Raw genomic sequence first — 18495 nt, 5'->3', positions numbered from 1 at the left:
GCTCCTTCACCAACATGGCGGGAGATGCCGCTGCCCTTGGAGACCGTTATCCACCCCCGCCCCATTGCAGGACGGCCGGGCTCGACTCGTTGCCGGCTCTCCCCTCTACAACGGACGCCCCCCGTCTGCTAGTCAGAACTACAGCTCCCATGATACAGCGCGCGGCCCCTCTCTATGACGCAATCATCTACTATGGCTTCCTTCCCCTCCAGAGGGGGAGTGAGAGAGGGGAGTCATTAGTTCTCGCGAGACTACAGCTGGCGGGGGGAGGGGTAAGGCGGGGGGATCCTGAAGACAGACGTGGTGGGGAAGTTTTGGGGCTGGGCTACTCTGGAATCGAAAGCGCTTGTACCGCTACGAGCCGCTCCCTGCTTCTCCGTTGCGCCTGGACCGGGTCCATGGCGGCGGCCACAGCCCCTGCCGAGGCGGCGCCGCTGGAGCCTAGCGGTCTGTCCCCGAAGGAGGAGGGGGAGCTGGAGGACGGCGAGATCAGCGACGATGACAATAACGGCTCCGAGCCCGCCAGCGGCCTCATCAGCACCAGGCCCTACTCGAGGCGCAGGCCGCCTCCCGGGCTCCGCGGCGGCGCCTCCCTCTCCTCCTCGCGCCGCTTCCCCCGCTCGCGGCACCAACCGCCCCCGGAGCTCGGCCACCTGCACGGCCACGGCGGCTACCGGCCCAAGGAGTCGTTCCGCTCTCACCCGCCGCCGCTGCCTTCGTCGCGGATGCCTCCGGGCTCCCACTCCCACTCCGACTCTGGCCCCAGGCTCTCGTTCTGGGAGCGCAGCCACAACGCGCTGGATCGGTTCCGCTTCCGAGGCAGGCCTTACCGCGGCGGGGGCCGCTGGGGCAGGAGCCGGGGTGGGGGAGATCGGGGAAGCAACCCGCCCGGAAGGCCGCCGGGGGGCGGGGGAGGACCCGGATTCAGCTCCAGCCAGGGCTGGAGGGAGCCCTCCCCTCGGAAGTGTATCCTTGTGCGGGACAGCAAGGGGGGAGAAGTGGCCTCTTCCCACTGCTCAGGACGGGCCTGGCTGTGTCCCTTTTTCCCCGACAGCGATGTGTGGCTGGGACCCGGCTGTGGGGAAGGGGAATGGCTCATCACTCAGGCCCTATCTACAAGGCCTCTCATAAGCGTCTCGAACAGCATAATACCCTGAGCACGCTCCCATCCATATCTAAGGGCTGCGCCTGAGGGTCGCATTCCCCAGGGTGCGTGAAGAGGGGTTGGTGTGAAGCTGGGTCACTGATCCTGATGGGCTTTGTTAGGAGTAAAGCCTGAAGGCTGATGCAAAACTCAGTGGGCTAGGTTCCATGTGGCCTTGTCCTCCCCAGCCTGACAGGAGACCTTCAGAGCCCCAGGGAAGGGAGCCTTAACCTAAGTACTTCGACTAATTATCTGAGCAGTAAAATTCTAAAGTTGCTAATTTCGCCTCTTGGGCAGTGATGAGTTCAGTACATCTCCTAGTCTGCTTTCAGCATTGTCAATTGTAGTGCAGAGTTGTGACTTCTTTGAATCTTGGTTGTTGCTGTGCTTTGCTTTAATTCTACTTTAATTGGGAGATGTATGCATAGCACATATATCAAGCCCAGTGTTGTCTGATATGGCCATTTGAAGCAGAGTCCTGTTTGCTTTAGAATACAAAGCCATACAAGCTGTGACTGTTGTACCCAGTTGCATGATCAGATGTTAAATAGTGTTGGTCAGACAGTCTGGACAAAGCCTTAATGGTTCTTCCTATGGCAGGTGAAATGGCAAAACCAGTGAGGAAGCTTCTCTCACTTTAAGTTGTTTAGGTCTTTGTCCTGGTCTACAATGGGAAAACCATGCATTGGTGGAGGTTCAGGAATGGGCGCACTGAACTGGTGTGCTTTCAGAAACTTTTACACCCTTTATGATGATGAAACTAATGATATTTTATTTTTTAAAAGAAATAACAATTGAGAAGATTCTAGCCCTGCTTTACTGGGTTTTAGACATAATTTATTGGTAAACATTACACAGGAGGAGCTAATGTCACTGCTGCTTAATGAACTGAGATTTTGAAATATCATTTATAGGCTCTAAAGTAGAAATAGGATTTCAAAATGAAATGCTTAATCATTTTTTGTCCTTACCCCAACCTTTATCACCTGCCACAGTTGATATTACAACACTCTAAAATAGTGCAGCTACCTGTACTACTGTTGGTATTAGTGGAGTGGAGTGAGGACTTCTGGACACATGCTTTCAGCAGCACCCTTCACTTCCCTGCTAAGAGAATGATGTGATAGTCTACACTGCAAGTGGACAGATGCAAAATATAGTTGTGTGGATGTTGCAGCCTCGGAAAAGGCTTGGGCCAGCCACCTGAGCTGAGACCCAGGCCTGAGCCTCTGCCCGTGCCACAATGTCCACACAGCTATTTTTAGTATGCTAGTGTGAGTCTGTCTACCTGTCTGGGAGGTTTGCTCCAAGCTTCAGGGTAGATATACGCATATGGGCTCTGGAGCCCTCTTTGGAATTTCCAGTGGCAAGTAGTCCTTTGAGAAGTCTTTAGTATGTGTGATCTCTGACAGGGAGAAGTGGTATCCCCCATTTATGGAACCAGGACTTTGTGCATACGTGGCTCCAGCAGCCCCTCCTTTTTGAACAGCACCAGGAAATATTTCTTAATGTCTCAGGAGCCTCAGTGATGTCAGTAGTCTGGATTGTGAACTCTTTTGTAGAGTATGGAGATTAATTGTTGGGTGTGGAAGAAATCCCCATCTGAGGTTCAGCTAACCTTTAGAAGGGAATACATGTGGGAGTCTAAATTCCTGTTAAAGATAAGTACTTCAATTTTGTCTTCAGTACTCCTCCCATTTTTCTTTGGCTTTAACTTTTAGTTCAGTGCGTAAACTTTGCAACTGATGTTCATTCACAGTATACTTATCAATTCCTTACATCTTTAACCAATTCTTGGTTTAGTTCTAAGGGGAGCACAGGCTCTGGTTCAAGAGGTGAATATAGCCAGACCACTCAGTAATCATAACCATAATGTAGGGGGGAGGGATAGCTCAGTGGTTTGAGCATTGGCCTACTAAACCCAGGGTTGTGAGTTCAGTTCTTGAAGGGGCCACTTAGGGATCTGGGGCAAAATCAGTACTTAGTCCTACTAGTGAAGGTAGGGGGCTGGACTCAATGACCTTTCAGGGTCCCTTCCAGTTCTAGATAGGTATATCTCCATATATTATATTCATGTAATTAAATTTAACATCCTTTTAAGGGTAAAAATGCCAAAGAAACCCACCACAGTAGCATTTAACTTCAAAAGGGAAACTAGCTAAACGGAAATTTAAAATGAATAGTCTCAAGAGTGAAATGCCTGTAGCCTGCATGGAGACTTTAAAAATCACTGTGATAGAGGCTCAAACTAAATATATACCTCCCATAAAGAAAAGTAAGAGAATCCAAAAAAAAAAAAAATGCCCCCATAGCTAAACAGCAAAGTAAAAGAGGTGATTAGAGTCAAAAATGCATTCTTTAAAAGATGGGAGTCAGATCCTAGTGAGGAAAATAGAAAGGAGCATCAACTCTGTCAAGTCAAGTGCAAAGGTATAATAAGGTTAGGCCAAGAAAGAATTATAAGAGCAACTAGTTAATGACACAAAAACTAACAGCAAAATTTTTTTTAAGTACCTCAAGCAGGAAGCATGCCAACCTGTCGCTGGGACTGCTGGCCAATCCGGTGCTAGAGGAGCACTCAAAGACAAACCATTGCGGAGAAGCTGAATGAAGTCTTTGCATCAGTCTTGACTGTAGAGAATGTGGGGAACATCCCCACACCTGAGACATTCTTTTTAGATGACAAATCTGAGGAATTATCTCAGATTGAGGCATCAGTAGAGGAGGTTTTGGAACAAACTCATAGAGAATAATAAGTCACCAGGACTCAAATGGTATTCACCCAAGAGTGCTGAAGGAAACTCAAATTTGAAATTGCACAAGTACTAACTGGTATGTAAACTATCATGTAAATCAGCCTTTGTGTCTACACGCACACACATGGCTGGAGAATAGCTAATGTAATGCTGATTTTAAAAAAAGGCTTCAGAGGTGATCTTGATAATTACAGGCTGATAAGCCTAACTTTAGTACCAGGCAAATTTGGTTGAAGCTATGGTAAAGAACAGAATTGTTGGGTGCATAGATAAACACAACATGTTGGGGGAAGAGTCATCACAGCTTTTGTAAAGAGAAATCATGCCTCCCCAAATCTATTAGAATTCTTGGAGGATGTCAGCAAGCATGTGGATATAGTGTATTTGGACTTTCAGAAAGCCTTTGGCAAGGTCCCACACCAAAAGCTCTTAAGCACAATAAGCAGTCATGGGATAAGAGGAAGGTCCTCTCATGGATCAGTAATTGGTTAAAAGAAAAGAAACAAAGGGGTAGGAATAAATGGCCAGTCTTCACCATGGAGAGAGGTGAACAGTGGGGTACCCCAAAAATCTGTGCTGGAACCAGTGCTTTTGAACATATTCGTAAATGATCTGGAAAAGGAGAAACACAATGGGATGGCAAAGTTTGCAAAATTACTCAAGATGTTTAAGTCCAAAGCAGAGCTACAGAGGGATCTTACTAAAGTGGGTGACTGGGCAACAAAATGACAGATAAAATTCAATGTTGATAAGTGCAAATTAAGCACATTGGAAAAAATAATCCCAACTGCACATACAAAATAATGGGGTCTAAATTAGCTGTTACCACTCAAGAAAGAGATGTTGGAGTCACTGTGGATAGTTCTCTGAAAACATCCACTCAATTTGCAGCGGTAATTTAAGCTAACAATATTAGGAACTGTTAGGAAAGGGTTTGAAAATATAATGTCACTTTATAAATCCATGCTACACCCACACCTTAAATACTGTGTGCAGTTCTGTCACCCCATCTCAACAAAGATATATTAAATTTGAACTGATGCAGAGAAGGGCAACAAAAATGATTAGGAGTATGGAACAACTACCAAACGAGAGATTAAAAAGACTGGGACTTCATTTTAGAAAAGAGACTACTTAAGGGGGAATATGGTAGACCGCTAAAAAATCACGAATGGAATAGAGAAGTGTTATTTACCCCTTCACATAACACATGGACTTGGGGTCACCCAATGAAATGAATAGGCAGCAGGTCTAAAACAAAGTAAAGTAACGTAGCATACTGTCAACCTATGGAACTCACTGCCATGTGATGATGTGAAGGCCAAAAGTATAACTGGGTTCAAAAATCAGATAAGTTCATGGAGGATAGGCCCATTAGTGGGTATTAGCCAAGGTGGTCAGGGTCAGAATCCCATGCTCTTGGTGTCCCTAAATCTCCAACTGCTAGAAGCTGGGACTGGACGATGGAGTGTATCCGTCGAGATTGCCCTGTTCTGTTCATTCCTTCTGAAGCATCTGGTTCTGGTCACTCTCAGAAGACAGGATATTAGGCTAGATGGACCATTGGTCCTACCCAGTATGATTGTTCTTATATTTTGTACATTTTTTTTTTTTGGCTGAAATTTCAAATTTGTAGATTAAATGGGGAGGTAAGTTCCAAACAGTTTCTGTTGTTTGTTTTTCATCAGTCTTTAGTTGCTGAGTTGAGGGTTTCTTTAATCTGCCTGGCTCTTCTGCTCAGATTGAAGGTTTTGCAGAATGTTTTGAAGGATAACAGCTGTAGCCTGTCTTTTTTAATCTCCATGTATTTGTATCGGTGTTGCCTGTCCTTAACCTAGTCCTAGATAATATTTGTGTAAACGTTTTAAATTGTCTTTTTAAGAATTCCTCACCACTTCCACTCTTGAGACACATTAGGGCATTTCCCCTACTATTTTTTACCTATTCTTTTAAAAAAACAAAAACAAAAAAACCATGCTTCTCTAATCCTCTTAGTGTTCCTCACCTTTAGGCCATCCCACAGGAGAGAAGAGAAATAAATACAGAATAGTTCTAAATAGCTTACATTAAGCAGACTTAAAAAAAAAAATACATAAAAATACTTCTAAAAAAACCCCAAACTTTAGGTTTGTCTGCTAATGCCCCTCCAATTACCAGTGTAAGGGGCATTTTTACTTTTTACCTTTGCAATGTTTATCAATTTGCAAATATCCCACTTATGGTGGTTTGGAATTACCTATTACAGAATTCTGAATTAGTTTGATTTCTTATTAATATATATTTACAGGGCTTCTTCAAATCATAATAGGCACTTTTGTATATACTATCTTAGTTTTTTGGTTTTGTTTTGTACACTGTTTAACCTGGTTGATCATTATGCTGAGGCTTGACATGTTATGGCAATAGTAAATGTTTTGCTAGAATAACCTAAGCAGTTTTTGGAGGATGTTTTTCAAAGATAGTTAAACCTCTCTCAGAGATGAACATACTGATATGTTCAGGCCACTCGTGCCCGCATGGTCATGAGGGTGGCTTCGGTTTGAAATGCTGTGCAGATAATTATGGTTCTGTATCTGAGTACACAGCATGTTTAAATTCACAGATTACAGAAATGTCATTGTTCTTTAATTTTAGCTCTGTTGTTAGTACACATCAGCGCTAGTTGAAAAGTATCTTAAATTATCATAACATTCACCTGTTGCACAAGGAGCAAGGCTGACTCATTATCAGGTTAAAACAATTTTTTTGCAGTATAGATAAAACTTTTGGAGAATTAAGGCGTTTAGTCTAATTAATGCAGAGTCCAACAGAAGAGTTATTAAATAGCTATGCTAGCATTCTAAAGTTTAGACTAGGGTAAAAGAAGTTCTAATGTAGATGTTTTAGTAAACTCAAAGTGCCAGAGGGTCTTCTGCTGTTTTTGGTTCACACTGAACTGTGCCAAATAGGTTGGTTTAAATTTACAAGAACTCATGTTTATTTGGATAAGAAACTATGATAGGCGCTTAGTTTAGCTATAACCTGTCCAAATAGATGTAATCTTTGGGTCCTGGTTTCATGTAAACAATAAAGCACAAGGAATATCTTAAGTGTCTTCAGCAGTCTGTAAATGCACCAATAGTGTGTAATACACGTTGGTCTAACAATGTATTAGAACAGTGTTTCCCAAACTGGCGTCGCCGCTTGTGTAGGGAAAGCCCCTGGCGGGCCGGGCCGGTTTGTTTACCTGCCCTGTCCGCAGGTCCGGCCGATCACGGCTCCCACTGTATTAGAAGGCTGTTTAGATCATTAGTATTAGTAGCAGTAATAATATAATCTGGTTCTCTATATCAGATTTCAAATACCTTTTCAAAGGAGGCAAATACTTTGATTTCTTAATAAATATATTTACATGACTTCTTCAAATCATAATAGGCACTTTTAGTATATACGATCTTAATGTTAATAATCATTACTATAAAAATCTTCCATGTGTCACTATGGCAGGAAATACAGTCTTTAATAAGAGAATTCTGCATTCTCCTTGTGGAATTGTGTATGTGCACTTAAGGCCTGATCCATGAAAGTCATCAGGAGTCTTTCCATTATCTGCTCTGGGCTGTGGGTCAGGCCCCTGTTGCCAAGCCAGAACCCTATAGAAAAGCGGTGTCCATTGGGAATGCATGCACAACCCCTTGTGAACCAAAAGGTTTGGTCCTGAGCAGTGGCTCCAAAGCAAACTACTGTATTCCTGACTGTTCTGATGATAGGTCCTGGAGTCCTTGGCTCCTTGTGGTGTACTTTTCTTAGTTGTTGGTGGTACTTATCTGTGGCTTTAGCTCAGATGTTGGGAAATGGTTGCTACAGATTTTAACTGCTGTGGCTTGGTCTCAGCATTTTATGGATGGTTAAACTGTGTCAGAATGAAGTTAAGTAACTTATTCAAGACCACATAGAGAGAGTCAGTGGCTGAGTCATACTTCTGTCAGAGAAATCTGACGCTCACTAATTTGCTTTGAGCAAGTCTAACCAGCAGGTGAGCTCCTCCCTATCAGCCTCCACCATTGCAGTTCCAGTGAGTTGGAGGTTGTGTTTGGAGAGGGAGAAGACTTGCTGAGCAATTCCTTGAGCTGTAAGAGTAAACAGAAGTCTTAAAAAATTAGACACAAAATGTGGGATTTTTCTACATTTGAGAACAGTTGTAAAGTAGCCTATAAAAGAAATATGAATTAATGAAATTGAGCAGGAAGATGCTACTTGACAGTGGGTAAGTGTGCTGAGTATGTAAACTTTATATTCCATTCTTAAGACTAATGTGTAAAATATGCATATTGTTACGTGTTTGACAAATTAAGTTCTGTTTCTGAAAATGGGGAGGAGAGTTCAATATGAAGTTAGAATACAAAATTATTCCAGTGGGAGAATACATTTTAATTTGTTACCTATTGTTGCTTAATCTTCATTGATTGTATCTTAATCTCTATGATATTAAGGGCAGAAATGGATTCAATTTAGTTTTCTTAACAAATAATTCAGCCAAAACTTTTGGAAGATCCCCATCTAGAAAACAGAACTACTCATCTAAAAATGAAAACTGTGTGGAAGAAAGCTTTGAGGATCTTCTTCTGAAATACAAGCAGATTCAGCTTGAACTTGAATATATTAATAAAGATGAAAAACTGGCTCTGAATAACAGAGAAGAAACTGTGCACCAAGATGATGCTAAAACAGCAAACGCTGAGGACCAAATAGCTGTAGAAAATGTCAGTATTACAAAAGAAGCTATAAAAGAAGTGTCTCCTGAGGAGAAAAATCAGGTTATAGCCTTTCAGGCATTTGAACTGAAACCTCTCAGGCAAAAACTGTCTACACCGGCTGAGAGGAACAGATTGAAAAAAACTAAAGATGGAACAAAACAGCTGTCACAAAAATCTGAACTCACAGAATCCAGTCAAGGTAATTATCGAACATTCCTGTCTGCATTAACCTGTTAAAGCAAGAATCTTTGTGATTCTACTAGATATTTGGGAAAGTTGTGCCTCTTTGAAACTTGGTATTGTTAAAAGAAAGTGGTTTTATATCAAATAACTTATTTTAAATTTGGAACTTGTCTTGAAATATAACATCTTCAACATTTAATTAAAGCTTGATCTGAAATATAAAATAAATTATAAATATTTTCACAAAATTTTCTAACTTGAATATAAATAACTTGTTTGTAGAGAGAGTAGGGCAGGAGAACAACATTAGAATATTTCCCTTCTGTTATATTTAGGTTTTCAACACTATATTAGTGCTTGAGACTCAGAAAGTGAAATTGATGAATCACTAGTTGTCTAATCAGCCTTCTTTCCCTATCCACATTAACTAACTATAGAAAGGAAACATATAGCACATATTACAATAAATTGTTATTAAAATCCAAACAATTTCAGTTTTAATAGCCTAAAGAAACCCTTTTTAAAAAATACATAGTTTTATTACTATGGTAACATCACCTGAAGGCCAAACATGGATGTCATACTTGGTGGCTCCTGACTGTGGCATCCTAAATAAAAGGCTCTGAGTGATTATATTATGCTATTTAGTGCTGGTCTTTTTAACTGAAAAATGGTAATTTAATTTTGACAAGCCCAAAATTGATTACTGTTATAACATGTGTTGTCTTTATTTAAAAAAAACGAACAAAATAACCCTTGAAAACGAGAGCTGTGGCAGTCTTACATTTCACTGGGAGCATTGCTGTTAACAGTGTAAAAGAATAGGTGGAATAACTAGTGCTAAGAGCTGATTTACTGCTTTTGAAATGTAGTTCGTTTTCTTGAGTTTTTTTTTTTTATAAGCTAAATTGACAACCTGAGGCATCATGCTCATAACTGGAATCTTGGAATTTCATTTAATCATCTCTTATGTTTTCCTTCTCTTTTCCTTACTGACTTCCTTCTTGTGAGACTAGAATGTGCAATGGCAAAAGCGTCTCTGTCAAGCTGAAAGGGGAGGATTGAAATTTAGTGACAATCATATACTCTAGAGTGAGAGTTTTTATCTCGTAAGTGTTTCTTGTAGTGTAATAAATGTTATTTGTTCCTGCCCAGAAGAACTTAAGTTGTAATATAAAACAAAACACACGGTAAGAGTTCAGGTAAGGAAAAGAAGTGGAGAAATCATTGGGGGAAAGAGGTAGGGAAGATTTGTGTAAGAAGTGGGTTTGAAAGAGGGCCAGATAGAAGCATGATGAACAGAAGTGGGAGGATGTTGTAAACTGTAGACACAGCACAGAAGAAAGCATGAATCTGAGAAGATACAAAGCATCAGAGCATGTGAAATGTAAGACAAAGGCATTGAGAGTTAAGATGATTAACTTGAGCATGATACAACAGGAGATAAGAAACCAGTAAAGGAAGGGAATGAGAGAATAAGTGGTTAAGGAAAATGGTTTTACCTATAGTACTTTAGATAAACTGGACAGGGGAAGGTGAAAGGTACGGAGACCCAAAAGATTATTACAGTAATCAAGGTAAAACGATAAAGGTGTGGATGTGGCTTTAATACCAGGCTTAGAGAAGCAGTCATATCTTTGTGATTGAGCAAGAACGAATATAATATAGGACGAGTAAATATGTAGAGAAAGGAGTAAAACTGACACACCTGTGAGTCTGGGAAATAAAAGGAGCTATTTAAAAATAAACACCCCCTCCCAACCCCCAAATTCATAAAAATAAAAACGTAAACACAAGATGAATTAACTCTGTATTGCAGGACAGAGGGCTGGAAGGGATCTCCTGCTTTGAATCCAGTCCTCTGTGGTTACAGACCACTCCATATATCATTCGTTCATAAACTTATCAAACTCCAGCTTAAAACTAAGTAGGTTGTTTGTCCCCACTATTCGTATTGTAAGGTTGTTCCAGAATCTCACTCTTCTGATGGTTAGAAGTGTTCTAACTTCCAGCCTAAATTTATTCCTGGCCAGTTTATACCCATTTGTTCTTGTGCCAACTTGCCCTTGAGCTTAAATAGCTCTTCTTCCTCCCTCATGTTTACCCCTCTGTATTTATGGGGAGCAATCATATCCCCTCTCAGCCTTTTTTTTGCTATTGGATGTATGCTAGTGGTAAAATGAATGCTGTAATCCTTGGATGCACAATTTATTTTTAATTCATATATAGTATCTAACATGGTAGGCGCTAACCCCATTACATAAAAAATGTTAAAAGCAGACAGTTTACGTAAGCCACTGTTAAATTATACTTGCATGACCAGTACCACGAGTATCTCCAGTATGCCTTAGAAGGTCAAATGATGATATACAACCCAAATTAATAATCACAATGCATAGTAATTAACCAGAAACAAAACAGAATAAATGGGCTTTGCACCACACCCTGAGACTTATCAGAACTTGGATTCTGGTGGACACTCAAGGGAACACATTGTAAAAGCAGAGCGTTCAGCTAAGAGCCCTGTCACTAATCTTAGTTTTATCCCAAGATCTGATAGCAAGAGCATCCCAAGTGATTTCAACAACTGTAAATTGATCTCAAGTGAAGTAGGTATTTCTAAGATGAATGAGTGTATACTATTCAGGGCAGCATACAGTGCATAGGAGATTATAAGAAAATGTCCTATATCACAGGGTATTTATATCAAATGCTATTCCAAGGCCCTTATGGGTGCATATAGCTGAAGAGCTATTTGAGGGCTTGTTTGTTAAAACACCATTGGGGCACAGCTGCAGCTTTCAGTGTAGACAAGACCTATGCCGATGGGAGGGCTTCTGTCAGTGTAGATAATCTATATCACCAAGAGGTGGTAACTAGGTTGACTAGAGAATTCTCTGTCAACACAAGGGGGTTGGGTTGGTTTAACTGCCTTGTGGATTTTTCACACTCCGAGTAATGTAGTTATACTGACCTAATTTCCTTGTGTAAATCAGGCCTTAATTCTAAAACAAAGTTTTAATGCTAATTTTAACTGTCCTCCTTTGACTCAGGTGGAGGCTCTATATCTTCCTCTCTGTGGAATACCCCAAGGTGCTGTTTGTAGCCCTATTCTGTTCATCATATATTTTTACCATATGACTATTGGCTGTGCGATAGGCATTAGTCTTGGTCCATCTCTGGGGAAAAGCAGGTCTACACTATAGTGGGGATTGACGCTCTGAGATCGATCCACCGGCGGTCGATTTAGTGGGTCTAGTAAAGACTTGCCAAATCGACTGCAGATCGCTCTCCGGTTGACCCCTATACTCTACCCCCGACAAGAAGAGTAAGGTTAGTTGACGGGAGATTTTTCCCGTAGACCCTGCGGTAACTCGACCTAAGGTATGTCGACTCCAGCTATGTTATTCACATAGCTGGAGTTGCGTAGCATAGGTTGACTTACGGCGATAGTGTAGACATAGCCTTAGGGAGCATGTGTTCCACATTGTAGAAACTTCTATCACCACAATTAGCACTAATTGTACCTTTTCCCACCTTGAATCCATGGATTGAAGGGGCATGGAGAGAAACTCTAAGTGTTGAGGCATGTGGTATTAGGAAGAATACTTGTAAATGTTCTGTGGCTAACTAGGCTATAGTTTGGAAGTGAAAAGGATGGAAGTGCGATTAATAAATCCAATAATGTTCTCAATCTGCATCAGCTATATTTTAGTGGTGTCTACTGTTGCCTTTATGCTTCAGGGCTTATTAGCGTTTTAATGTAAAAGTTTATAACTCAGCTATGCTGTTAGCTTTCTTTGCATACCAAGCTTCACTTAGTGTAAAGTTTTAACCCAAGAATCAGTACTGCAATCCTTTTGTGGTCCCACCCCCCACGACAAAAGAAGCTTGTTCAGTTAATTTTTTAAATCTTTAAAGTGGTTTCAGATGCTTTTACAATGTCTTCCATGTGCTTTTATTTAACACTTTTATGGTCTGTTGGTCTGGCTTGTGTAACAAGCTTTTGAAATATTTAAGAAGAAAATGAAGGTAAAGCATTGCTGGCGTCATCCCATTGCCCCTTGTTCTCATATATGTGTGTGTTGTTGTTTTTTTATTTTTAGCACATGGCAAGCAGGAAGATCTCCAGGGTGAGCTATATACCATTTGTATCTTTTAAAATTTCTATTTTATGTTTTGAGATTGCATTTGCCTTGTATCTACTTTTCTTGATATTTAGGAAGAGTCTTCTGCTAGGACTTTGGGAGCAGGGAGAAAAGTGGGTTGTCAGTTTCTCTTTTCCTAGTTTGGCATGTGGGTAGGGACACACTCTAAGAGGGTTTTTTATATGGAGCGAAAGCATCTTGGACAGGGGTCCTCAAACTGGGGGTCGGGACCCCTCGGGGGTTGCCAGGTCATTACATACGGGGTCGTGAGCTGTCAACCTCCACCCCAAAACCCGTTTGCCACCAGCATTTATAATGGTGTTAAATATATTTAGTTGCACTCAGAGGCTTGCGATGTTAAAGGGATCACCAGTAAAAAAGTTTGAGACCCACTGATCTTGGAGAATGATTCCTCTGCTGTTGTTTTTCCCCTCCCATTTGATGGCAAGGTGACTGGTGGGCAGTCAAGCATATCCGCAGGGTGGAGTTCAGCTGGTGAGTTTTACTACATACCGGGCCAGTGATAACCCTAAAACTGGTTTCATTGGAGGTGGAGGAGGTGCACCAGTGTTCTTCTCCAGCTTTGAGTTTTCAACTTAATCCTACAAGGTCCTGAGCAGCTACTGGGATGTGCCGAGCATCTTAAATTCCAATGGAGCTGAAAGTGCTCAGTGCTGTACTTTATACAGCACTTACTCTTGCTTCAGCAAAAGCAGCCGGTCGGCAGGTCTACACTATGGCAGAGATTGACGCTCTGAGATTGATCCACTGGCGGTCGATTTATTGGGTCTAGTAAAGATCCGCCAGATCAACTGCAGATTGCTCTCCAGTTGACCCCTGTACTCTACCCCCCGATGAGAAGAGTAAGGTAAGTCGACGGGAGATTTTCTCCCATCGACCCCCGCGGTGTAGAACCTGCAGTAACTCGACCTAAGGTACGTCGACTCCAGCTACGTTATTCACGTAGCTGGAGTTGCATAGCATAGGTCGACTTACTGCGATAGTGTAGACATAGCCTGTCTTTTGGCAGACACCGCTTTCATCCTTTTTATGGGATAAATAGGAAGACTCTGTTCCATAGAAGCAGAAAGAAAAACATAAGTTTTCCATCTAAGGTATTTTTCCCCTATTAAAAGATCAAAGATCCAGTCTGTCAAGGTGTTACTTCTCAAAGCAAGATCAGTCATGCTAGTTATAATAGCACATTTTCAAAGTACACATCTGCAGCAATTTTATTTTTAATATACTATTCTAATGTATTAACACCTCAATGATATTAATAAACTATCTTGGGTTCAGTTCTGCACATTGTTTTAGTGTAGTTCTGGTAAGTGAACTGAAGCTTTGTCATGTTTATAAAAATTTGCTATTTTGTTTTAAAGGTGTAGAAGACAAAGAACAAACATTAGTACGAAAACTTAGCACTTCAGATGCTACATCTGAAAAGGTAAGAGTGTTCTGGCTGAAATCATCTTACATTTTGTGGCATGATCTTCTGGTTCTTTTTTTCTATGTTGTAAAGTCAAGCCACACTTTAAGAATAGGTAGCATAAATCCTCAAAGACCATGATGAAATCTGGAGTGGGATTTTAAGCTTGCCTCTTTATAGAAATCTAATTGTGCATTCAAGTTTTTGTGTGTGAAAAATTACTTTTGTGAACTTAACTAATGACAAATTTCATGACTTTTCAATTATGCTCTCCCCTCTTTTTTTCTCCCTCCCATCCTCAAAGAAGCTACTGGATGAGGAGGAAGAGATGTCTGAATTGCAGCTTAGACTTCTTGCACTTCAGTCTGCCAGTAAGAAATGGCAGCAGAAAGAACAGCAGGTGATGAAGGAAAGCAAGGAAAAACTAACAAAGACTAAAACTGTTCAGCAAAAAGTCAAAGCCAGTACAAAACCACATTCAACCAAAAAAACCAGCACTGCAGGTAATATGCTTAACAAAATTAAAATGGTTAGCAGTAGTCATCCATCTGAAATCTAACATGTAATCTGCTATGTAAGGCTTATACTAATACAAATCTTCACCACCATATTGCACTCACTAATACCTTTCATTCTCAACACTTTTAGGGTTTCTGCAAAATGTAACCTTTGGGGACTTGTTGGATATGTGTGGAGGTTTTTAAAGAAATGAGGTGCAATTACCTGTATATATATTTATTTAAAGCTAAGCAAGCTTTGAGGAAACAGCAAACAAAGGCATGGAAAAAAATGCAGCAGCAAAAGGAACAAGAAAGACGTCAAAAAGAAGAGGAGCAGAGGAAACAGGAAGAGGAGGAGGAGAGAAGAAAAAGAGAAGAGGAAATCCGAAAAATCCGTGACCTTTCAAATCAAGAAGAGCAGTACAACCGGTTCATGAAGCTTGTTGGGGGAAAGAGGAGATCAAGAAGCAAGGTAGTGATTTGTATTCAGGTGTTATATTTGAGATCCTTGATTGATGCATACTTTCTTTTTCAAACTCTCAGAGAAACAGAATAGTTTAGTGGTTACAACATAGAATTTGGAGCCAGAAGTTTGTGTTTTAATCCCAGATCTGACTGTTTTTATTCTTCTTCTGGCTGTTTTTGGTCATGTCTCAATCTCTCTACATAGATTTATCCACCTGAAAATTAGTGATCGGTAATTGTTATTCTCATCAGAGTGTTGTGAGCATAAGATGCATGAAAGATGTTAAAAACTCTGTAAATAAGTATAAACCAATTAGTAGTCAGTCCTGTTCTAGGAGTTGTAAAGCCAGAATACTGCTTTTACTAGGTTTTGCAGTGGTTCTGGAAATTAAATTCAGTGGGGTAGCACTCCCCCAAAGTGCTCATTTTAAAACTAATCATGTTATACTGCAGAAGTGAACCAACAATATATATTGCCTATCAAGAAACAAAGTCTATTTACTGGCAAAAAGTGTCATTAATTTAGAGTTAGGATTGCTTAGTTCTGCTTTTCCAGAATGTGGAGTATCACTAAACTTAAATTTGAAAATCAGGAAATAGTTATATTTTGCACCCAACCTTAATTCTGTCATCCTGGAGCTGACAATAGGCACTGGCACCAAATGAAACTTGACCCTGTCACTAACAAAATTTGTGCGGCCGTGTCCCCAAACCAATTCTTTAGCCTCATTCCTCTCATTTAGGTGTAGCTTCATTGCCCCAAGTAATAGTTGCAGCAAGCTGCCAGTTTTCTCTCTATCAGGAGAGGTGCAGCTGCAGCTAAAGGAATCAGGGATCTCTGTGTTTTGGTCTTGTTATACAGAAGGTCCCTTTAGATAGTCGCAATGGCCATTTCTGGTTTTATAATGTAACAATGTTTGAAAGAGTTCTAGAAAGAACTTTAGAGTTTGAGGGCCACTAGAAAGACTTAGTGGACTGTCGGACAGCAGTAGCCAGTCAAGAATATAGAGGGATAGTAGTATTTCACCCCATTTTAACACACTTTTGCATATTCTTAGTGCTCACCAGCACTCTATATCTGCATTGGCATTCACACATCATGCATCCTTTCTGCCTTCTGTCCTGCACTGTTGCTCTGGGACTGAGGTGTGCCAACAGACTGCACTACGTGGCTCATTTTGGAGTAACCAAAGGTGATGTCCCACAGGGAATCCTTAAGACAAGGATAAACGGGTATCAACATCTGTCAAGTCTTTAGGGGCTTGCCTGGAATAGGCAAAGTGGTCAAGAATAGTAAGTCAGGCTTAGATAGTTAGTGTTTGGCTAAGCCCATCCTAACCTTAGCCTTTGTCCTAGTCAAGTTAAGGCTTGGGAGTTCCCCATATGCTATCCTTGTTCACTTCTCCCCTGCTGTCCTCCAGGTACTCAGGAAGGGTATAGTTATATGATCTTTAACTGGGACAGGTTAGAGTATTGCTCATGGGGGCAGAGGTAAGATTTGGAGGGAGGGGGATGGGAAATGACCCACTCTGCATTTCCTTGTTTTCAGAAATTCAAATTTAGCCTTTCCCTCCATGTTCTGTGAGGCACAAGGCAGTGCTAGCCAACTTTAGTTAATAAAGGTTTTGGCATTGAATTTCCCTTGTTTGAGGAAATGATGGTAAAGAGGGGGCATGACTGAGGGGCACCTGTGATGGGGGCCATGGATGGATTTCCTAAATACATCTCACTGCTGCTCAGCTATTAGCTTTGCTTTCCTCCTTGCTCCTTCGTGACACTCGTAGGGCTGTATCTGAGATACCTCTTGAGCAAATGAGTCCAAATTGGCACCACAAAGTACCCCATGTTGTCGTATAGCACTGTTCATGACAACCTCCTTTATGTACATGGAATTTAGAGTACTTTGAAAAGTACGCTTTTAAACACAGAGCTCTATTTGACCAGACCTATGAAGTCACTGCTGTTCCTCCTTAATGCTGCTGGCACCTGAAGCAGAACTTCCAAAAACAAGCCCTTGGGTGCAAGCAGAAAGTAGGCTGAAATTTGTCTCAGAAGTCTACCAAAAGCAGCACTTGAACTCAGTTTTTGTGGGGAGAAAAACGGGGGAGTGTGCTCAGGTTCAAGATAGTCTGTTCCTGTAAGCGAGCAAGTGATTGATGTAGGCTGAGCTCCTTTGCATAGTTGGTCGAATGAGGCATCAAGTGTACCAGTCTCATGGTGCATATGCAAATCACTTTCTCTCATGTGCCTGTCACTGTTCTTTTTTTGTGGGAGTTCTGTCTCTGGAACCCTTCGGCTGAATGACCCAGAATTTACAAAACTAACTCTGGCTCTGGGGCTTAGCAATTTTTAAGACACATTCAGTGTGCATGTGGATTGTTTTTTAGAGCTCTGTGAGGGTTGAAAGCTTTGTTCAACCTTTACAATAAAGTTGCTGAGTGCTGTTCCATAGTAACTATGTATTTAGTTTTCCTGTTCAGTCATTACTTGGCTCTTTTGAAAAAAAAGATTTGCTTTTCAGCAGAAACGTTAGTAATTACTGTGATGTATTGGCAGGAGCAATAGAGTTCTGAAATAGAAGCTAATTATAACACCATTTCTTTCAGAAACACTTTATTCAAGAGTGCCCAACCTTTTAACGCTGGCTAATTGTCAGGAGCTTGAGTGTCTGTTTATAAGTTTTTATTTTGGGTTTGATAATTGGATGTGTTTGCTTGTGTAATCTCTTGTAGAAACTGCTGTTGTATTCAGCGAAAACGGCATTCAAAACCTGCAGCTGATCTCCTCAGTCTCGTCTCTACATAGAGAAGAAAGCTGTAGTTTGACTTCTTAAGCCACAGTTGACCCCCTTCTTGCCTCCTCCTTTCTCTGCTGGGTAGAACTTGATTGAAAAATAAGTGAGGGGACAGGTGGTGGCAGTATTAGAACAACTTTTAAAAAATGCAAATGCTGTAAGACATGCTAAATTTAAGCACTTTTTTTTTTTTTTTTTTTTTGTATGCTTAGTCTTCAGATACAGACTTGAGACGGTCTTTAGATAAGCAATCTACTGATAGCGGAGGAGGGATTTATCAATATGACAACTATGATGAAGTTGCCATGGATACAGACAGTGAAACTAACTCACCAGGTAA

At 41.1% G+C, this 18495-nt stretch overlaps 1 protein-coding gene across 4 annotated transcripts in view; it reads left to right on the top strand.

Annotated features, from left to right (window-relative positions):
• Window positions 1-14: 14 nt before the first annotated feature.
• Window positions 15-18495, top strand: part of ZFC3H1 (zinc finger C3H1-type containing) — a 61341-nt gene continuing 42860 nt past the window's right edge. For 2 of the 4 annotated variants that reach the window (XM_065558972.1, XM_005280069.5), the window contains exons 1-7: window positions 15-966; window positions 8416-8835; window positions 12926-12952; window positions 14350-14414; window positions 14704-14899; window positions 15142-15368; window positions 18368-18491. In XM_065558972.1, the coding sequence (XP_065415044.1) occupies window positions 15-966; window positions 8416-8835; window positions 12926-12952; window positions 14350-14414; window positions 14704-14899; window positions 15142-15368; window positions 18368-18491 (2011 nt within the window). Of the gene's footprint in view, window positions 967-8415; window positions 8836-12925; window positions 12953-14349; window positions 14415-14700; window positions 14900-15141; window positions 15369-18367; window positions 18492-18495 lie in introns of all 4 variants that reach the window. The other 2 variants (XM_024109098.3, XM_005280068.5) reach the window with 1 other exon arrangement.

The sequence above is a fragment of the Chrysemys picta genome, chromosome 1, assembly GCF_011386835.1.
Source record: "Chrysemys picta bellii isolate R12L10 chromosome 1, ASM1138683v2, whole genome shotgun sequence".
Lineage (NCBI taxonomy): Eukaryota > Metazoa > Chordata > Testudines > Emydidae > Chrysemys > Chrysemys picta.
This window is presented reverse-complemented; position numbering and strand designations above follow the sequence as displayed.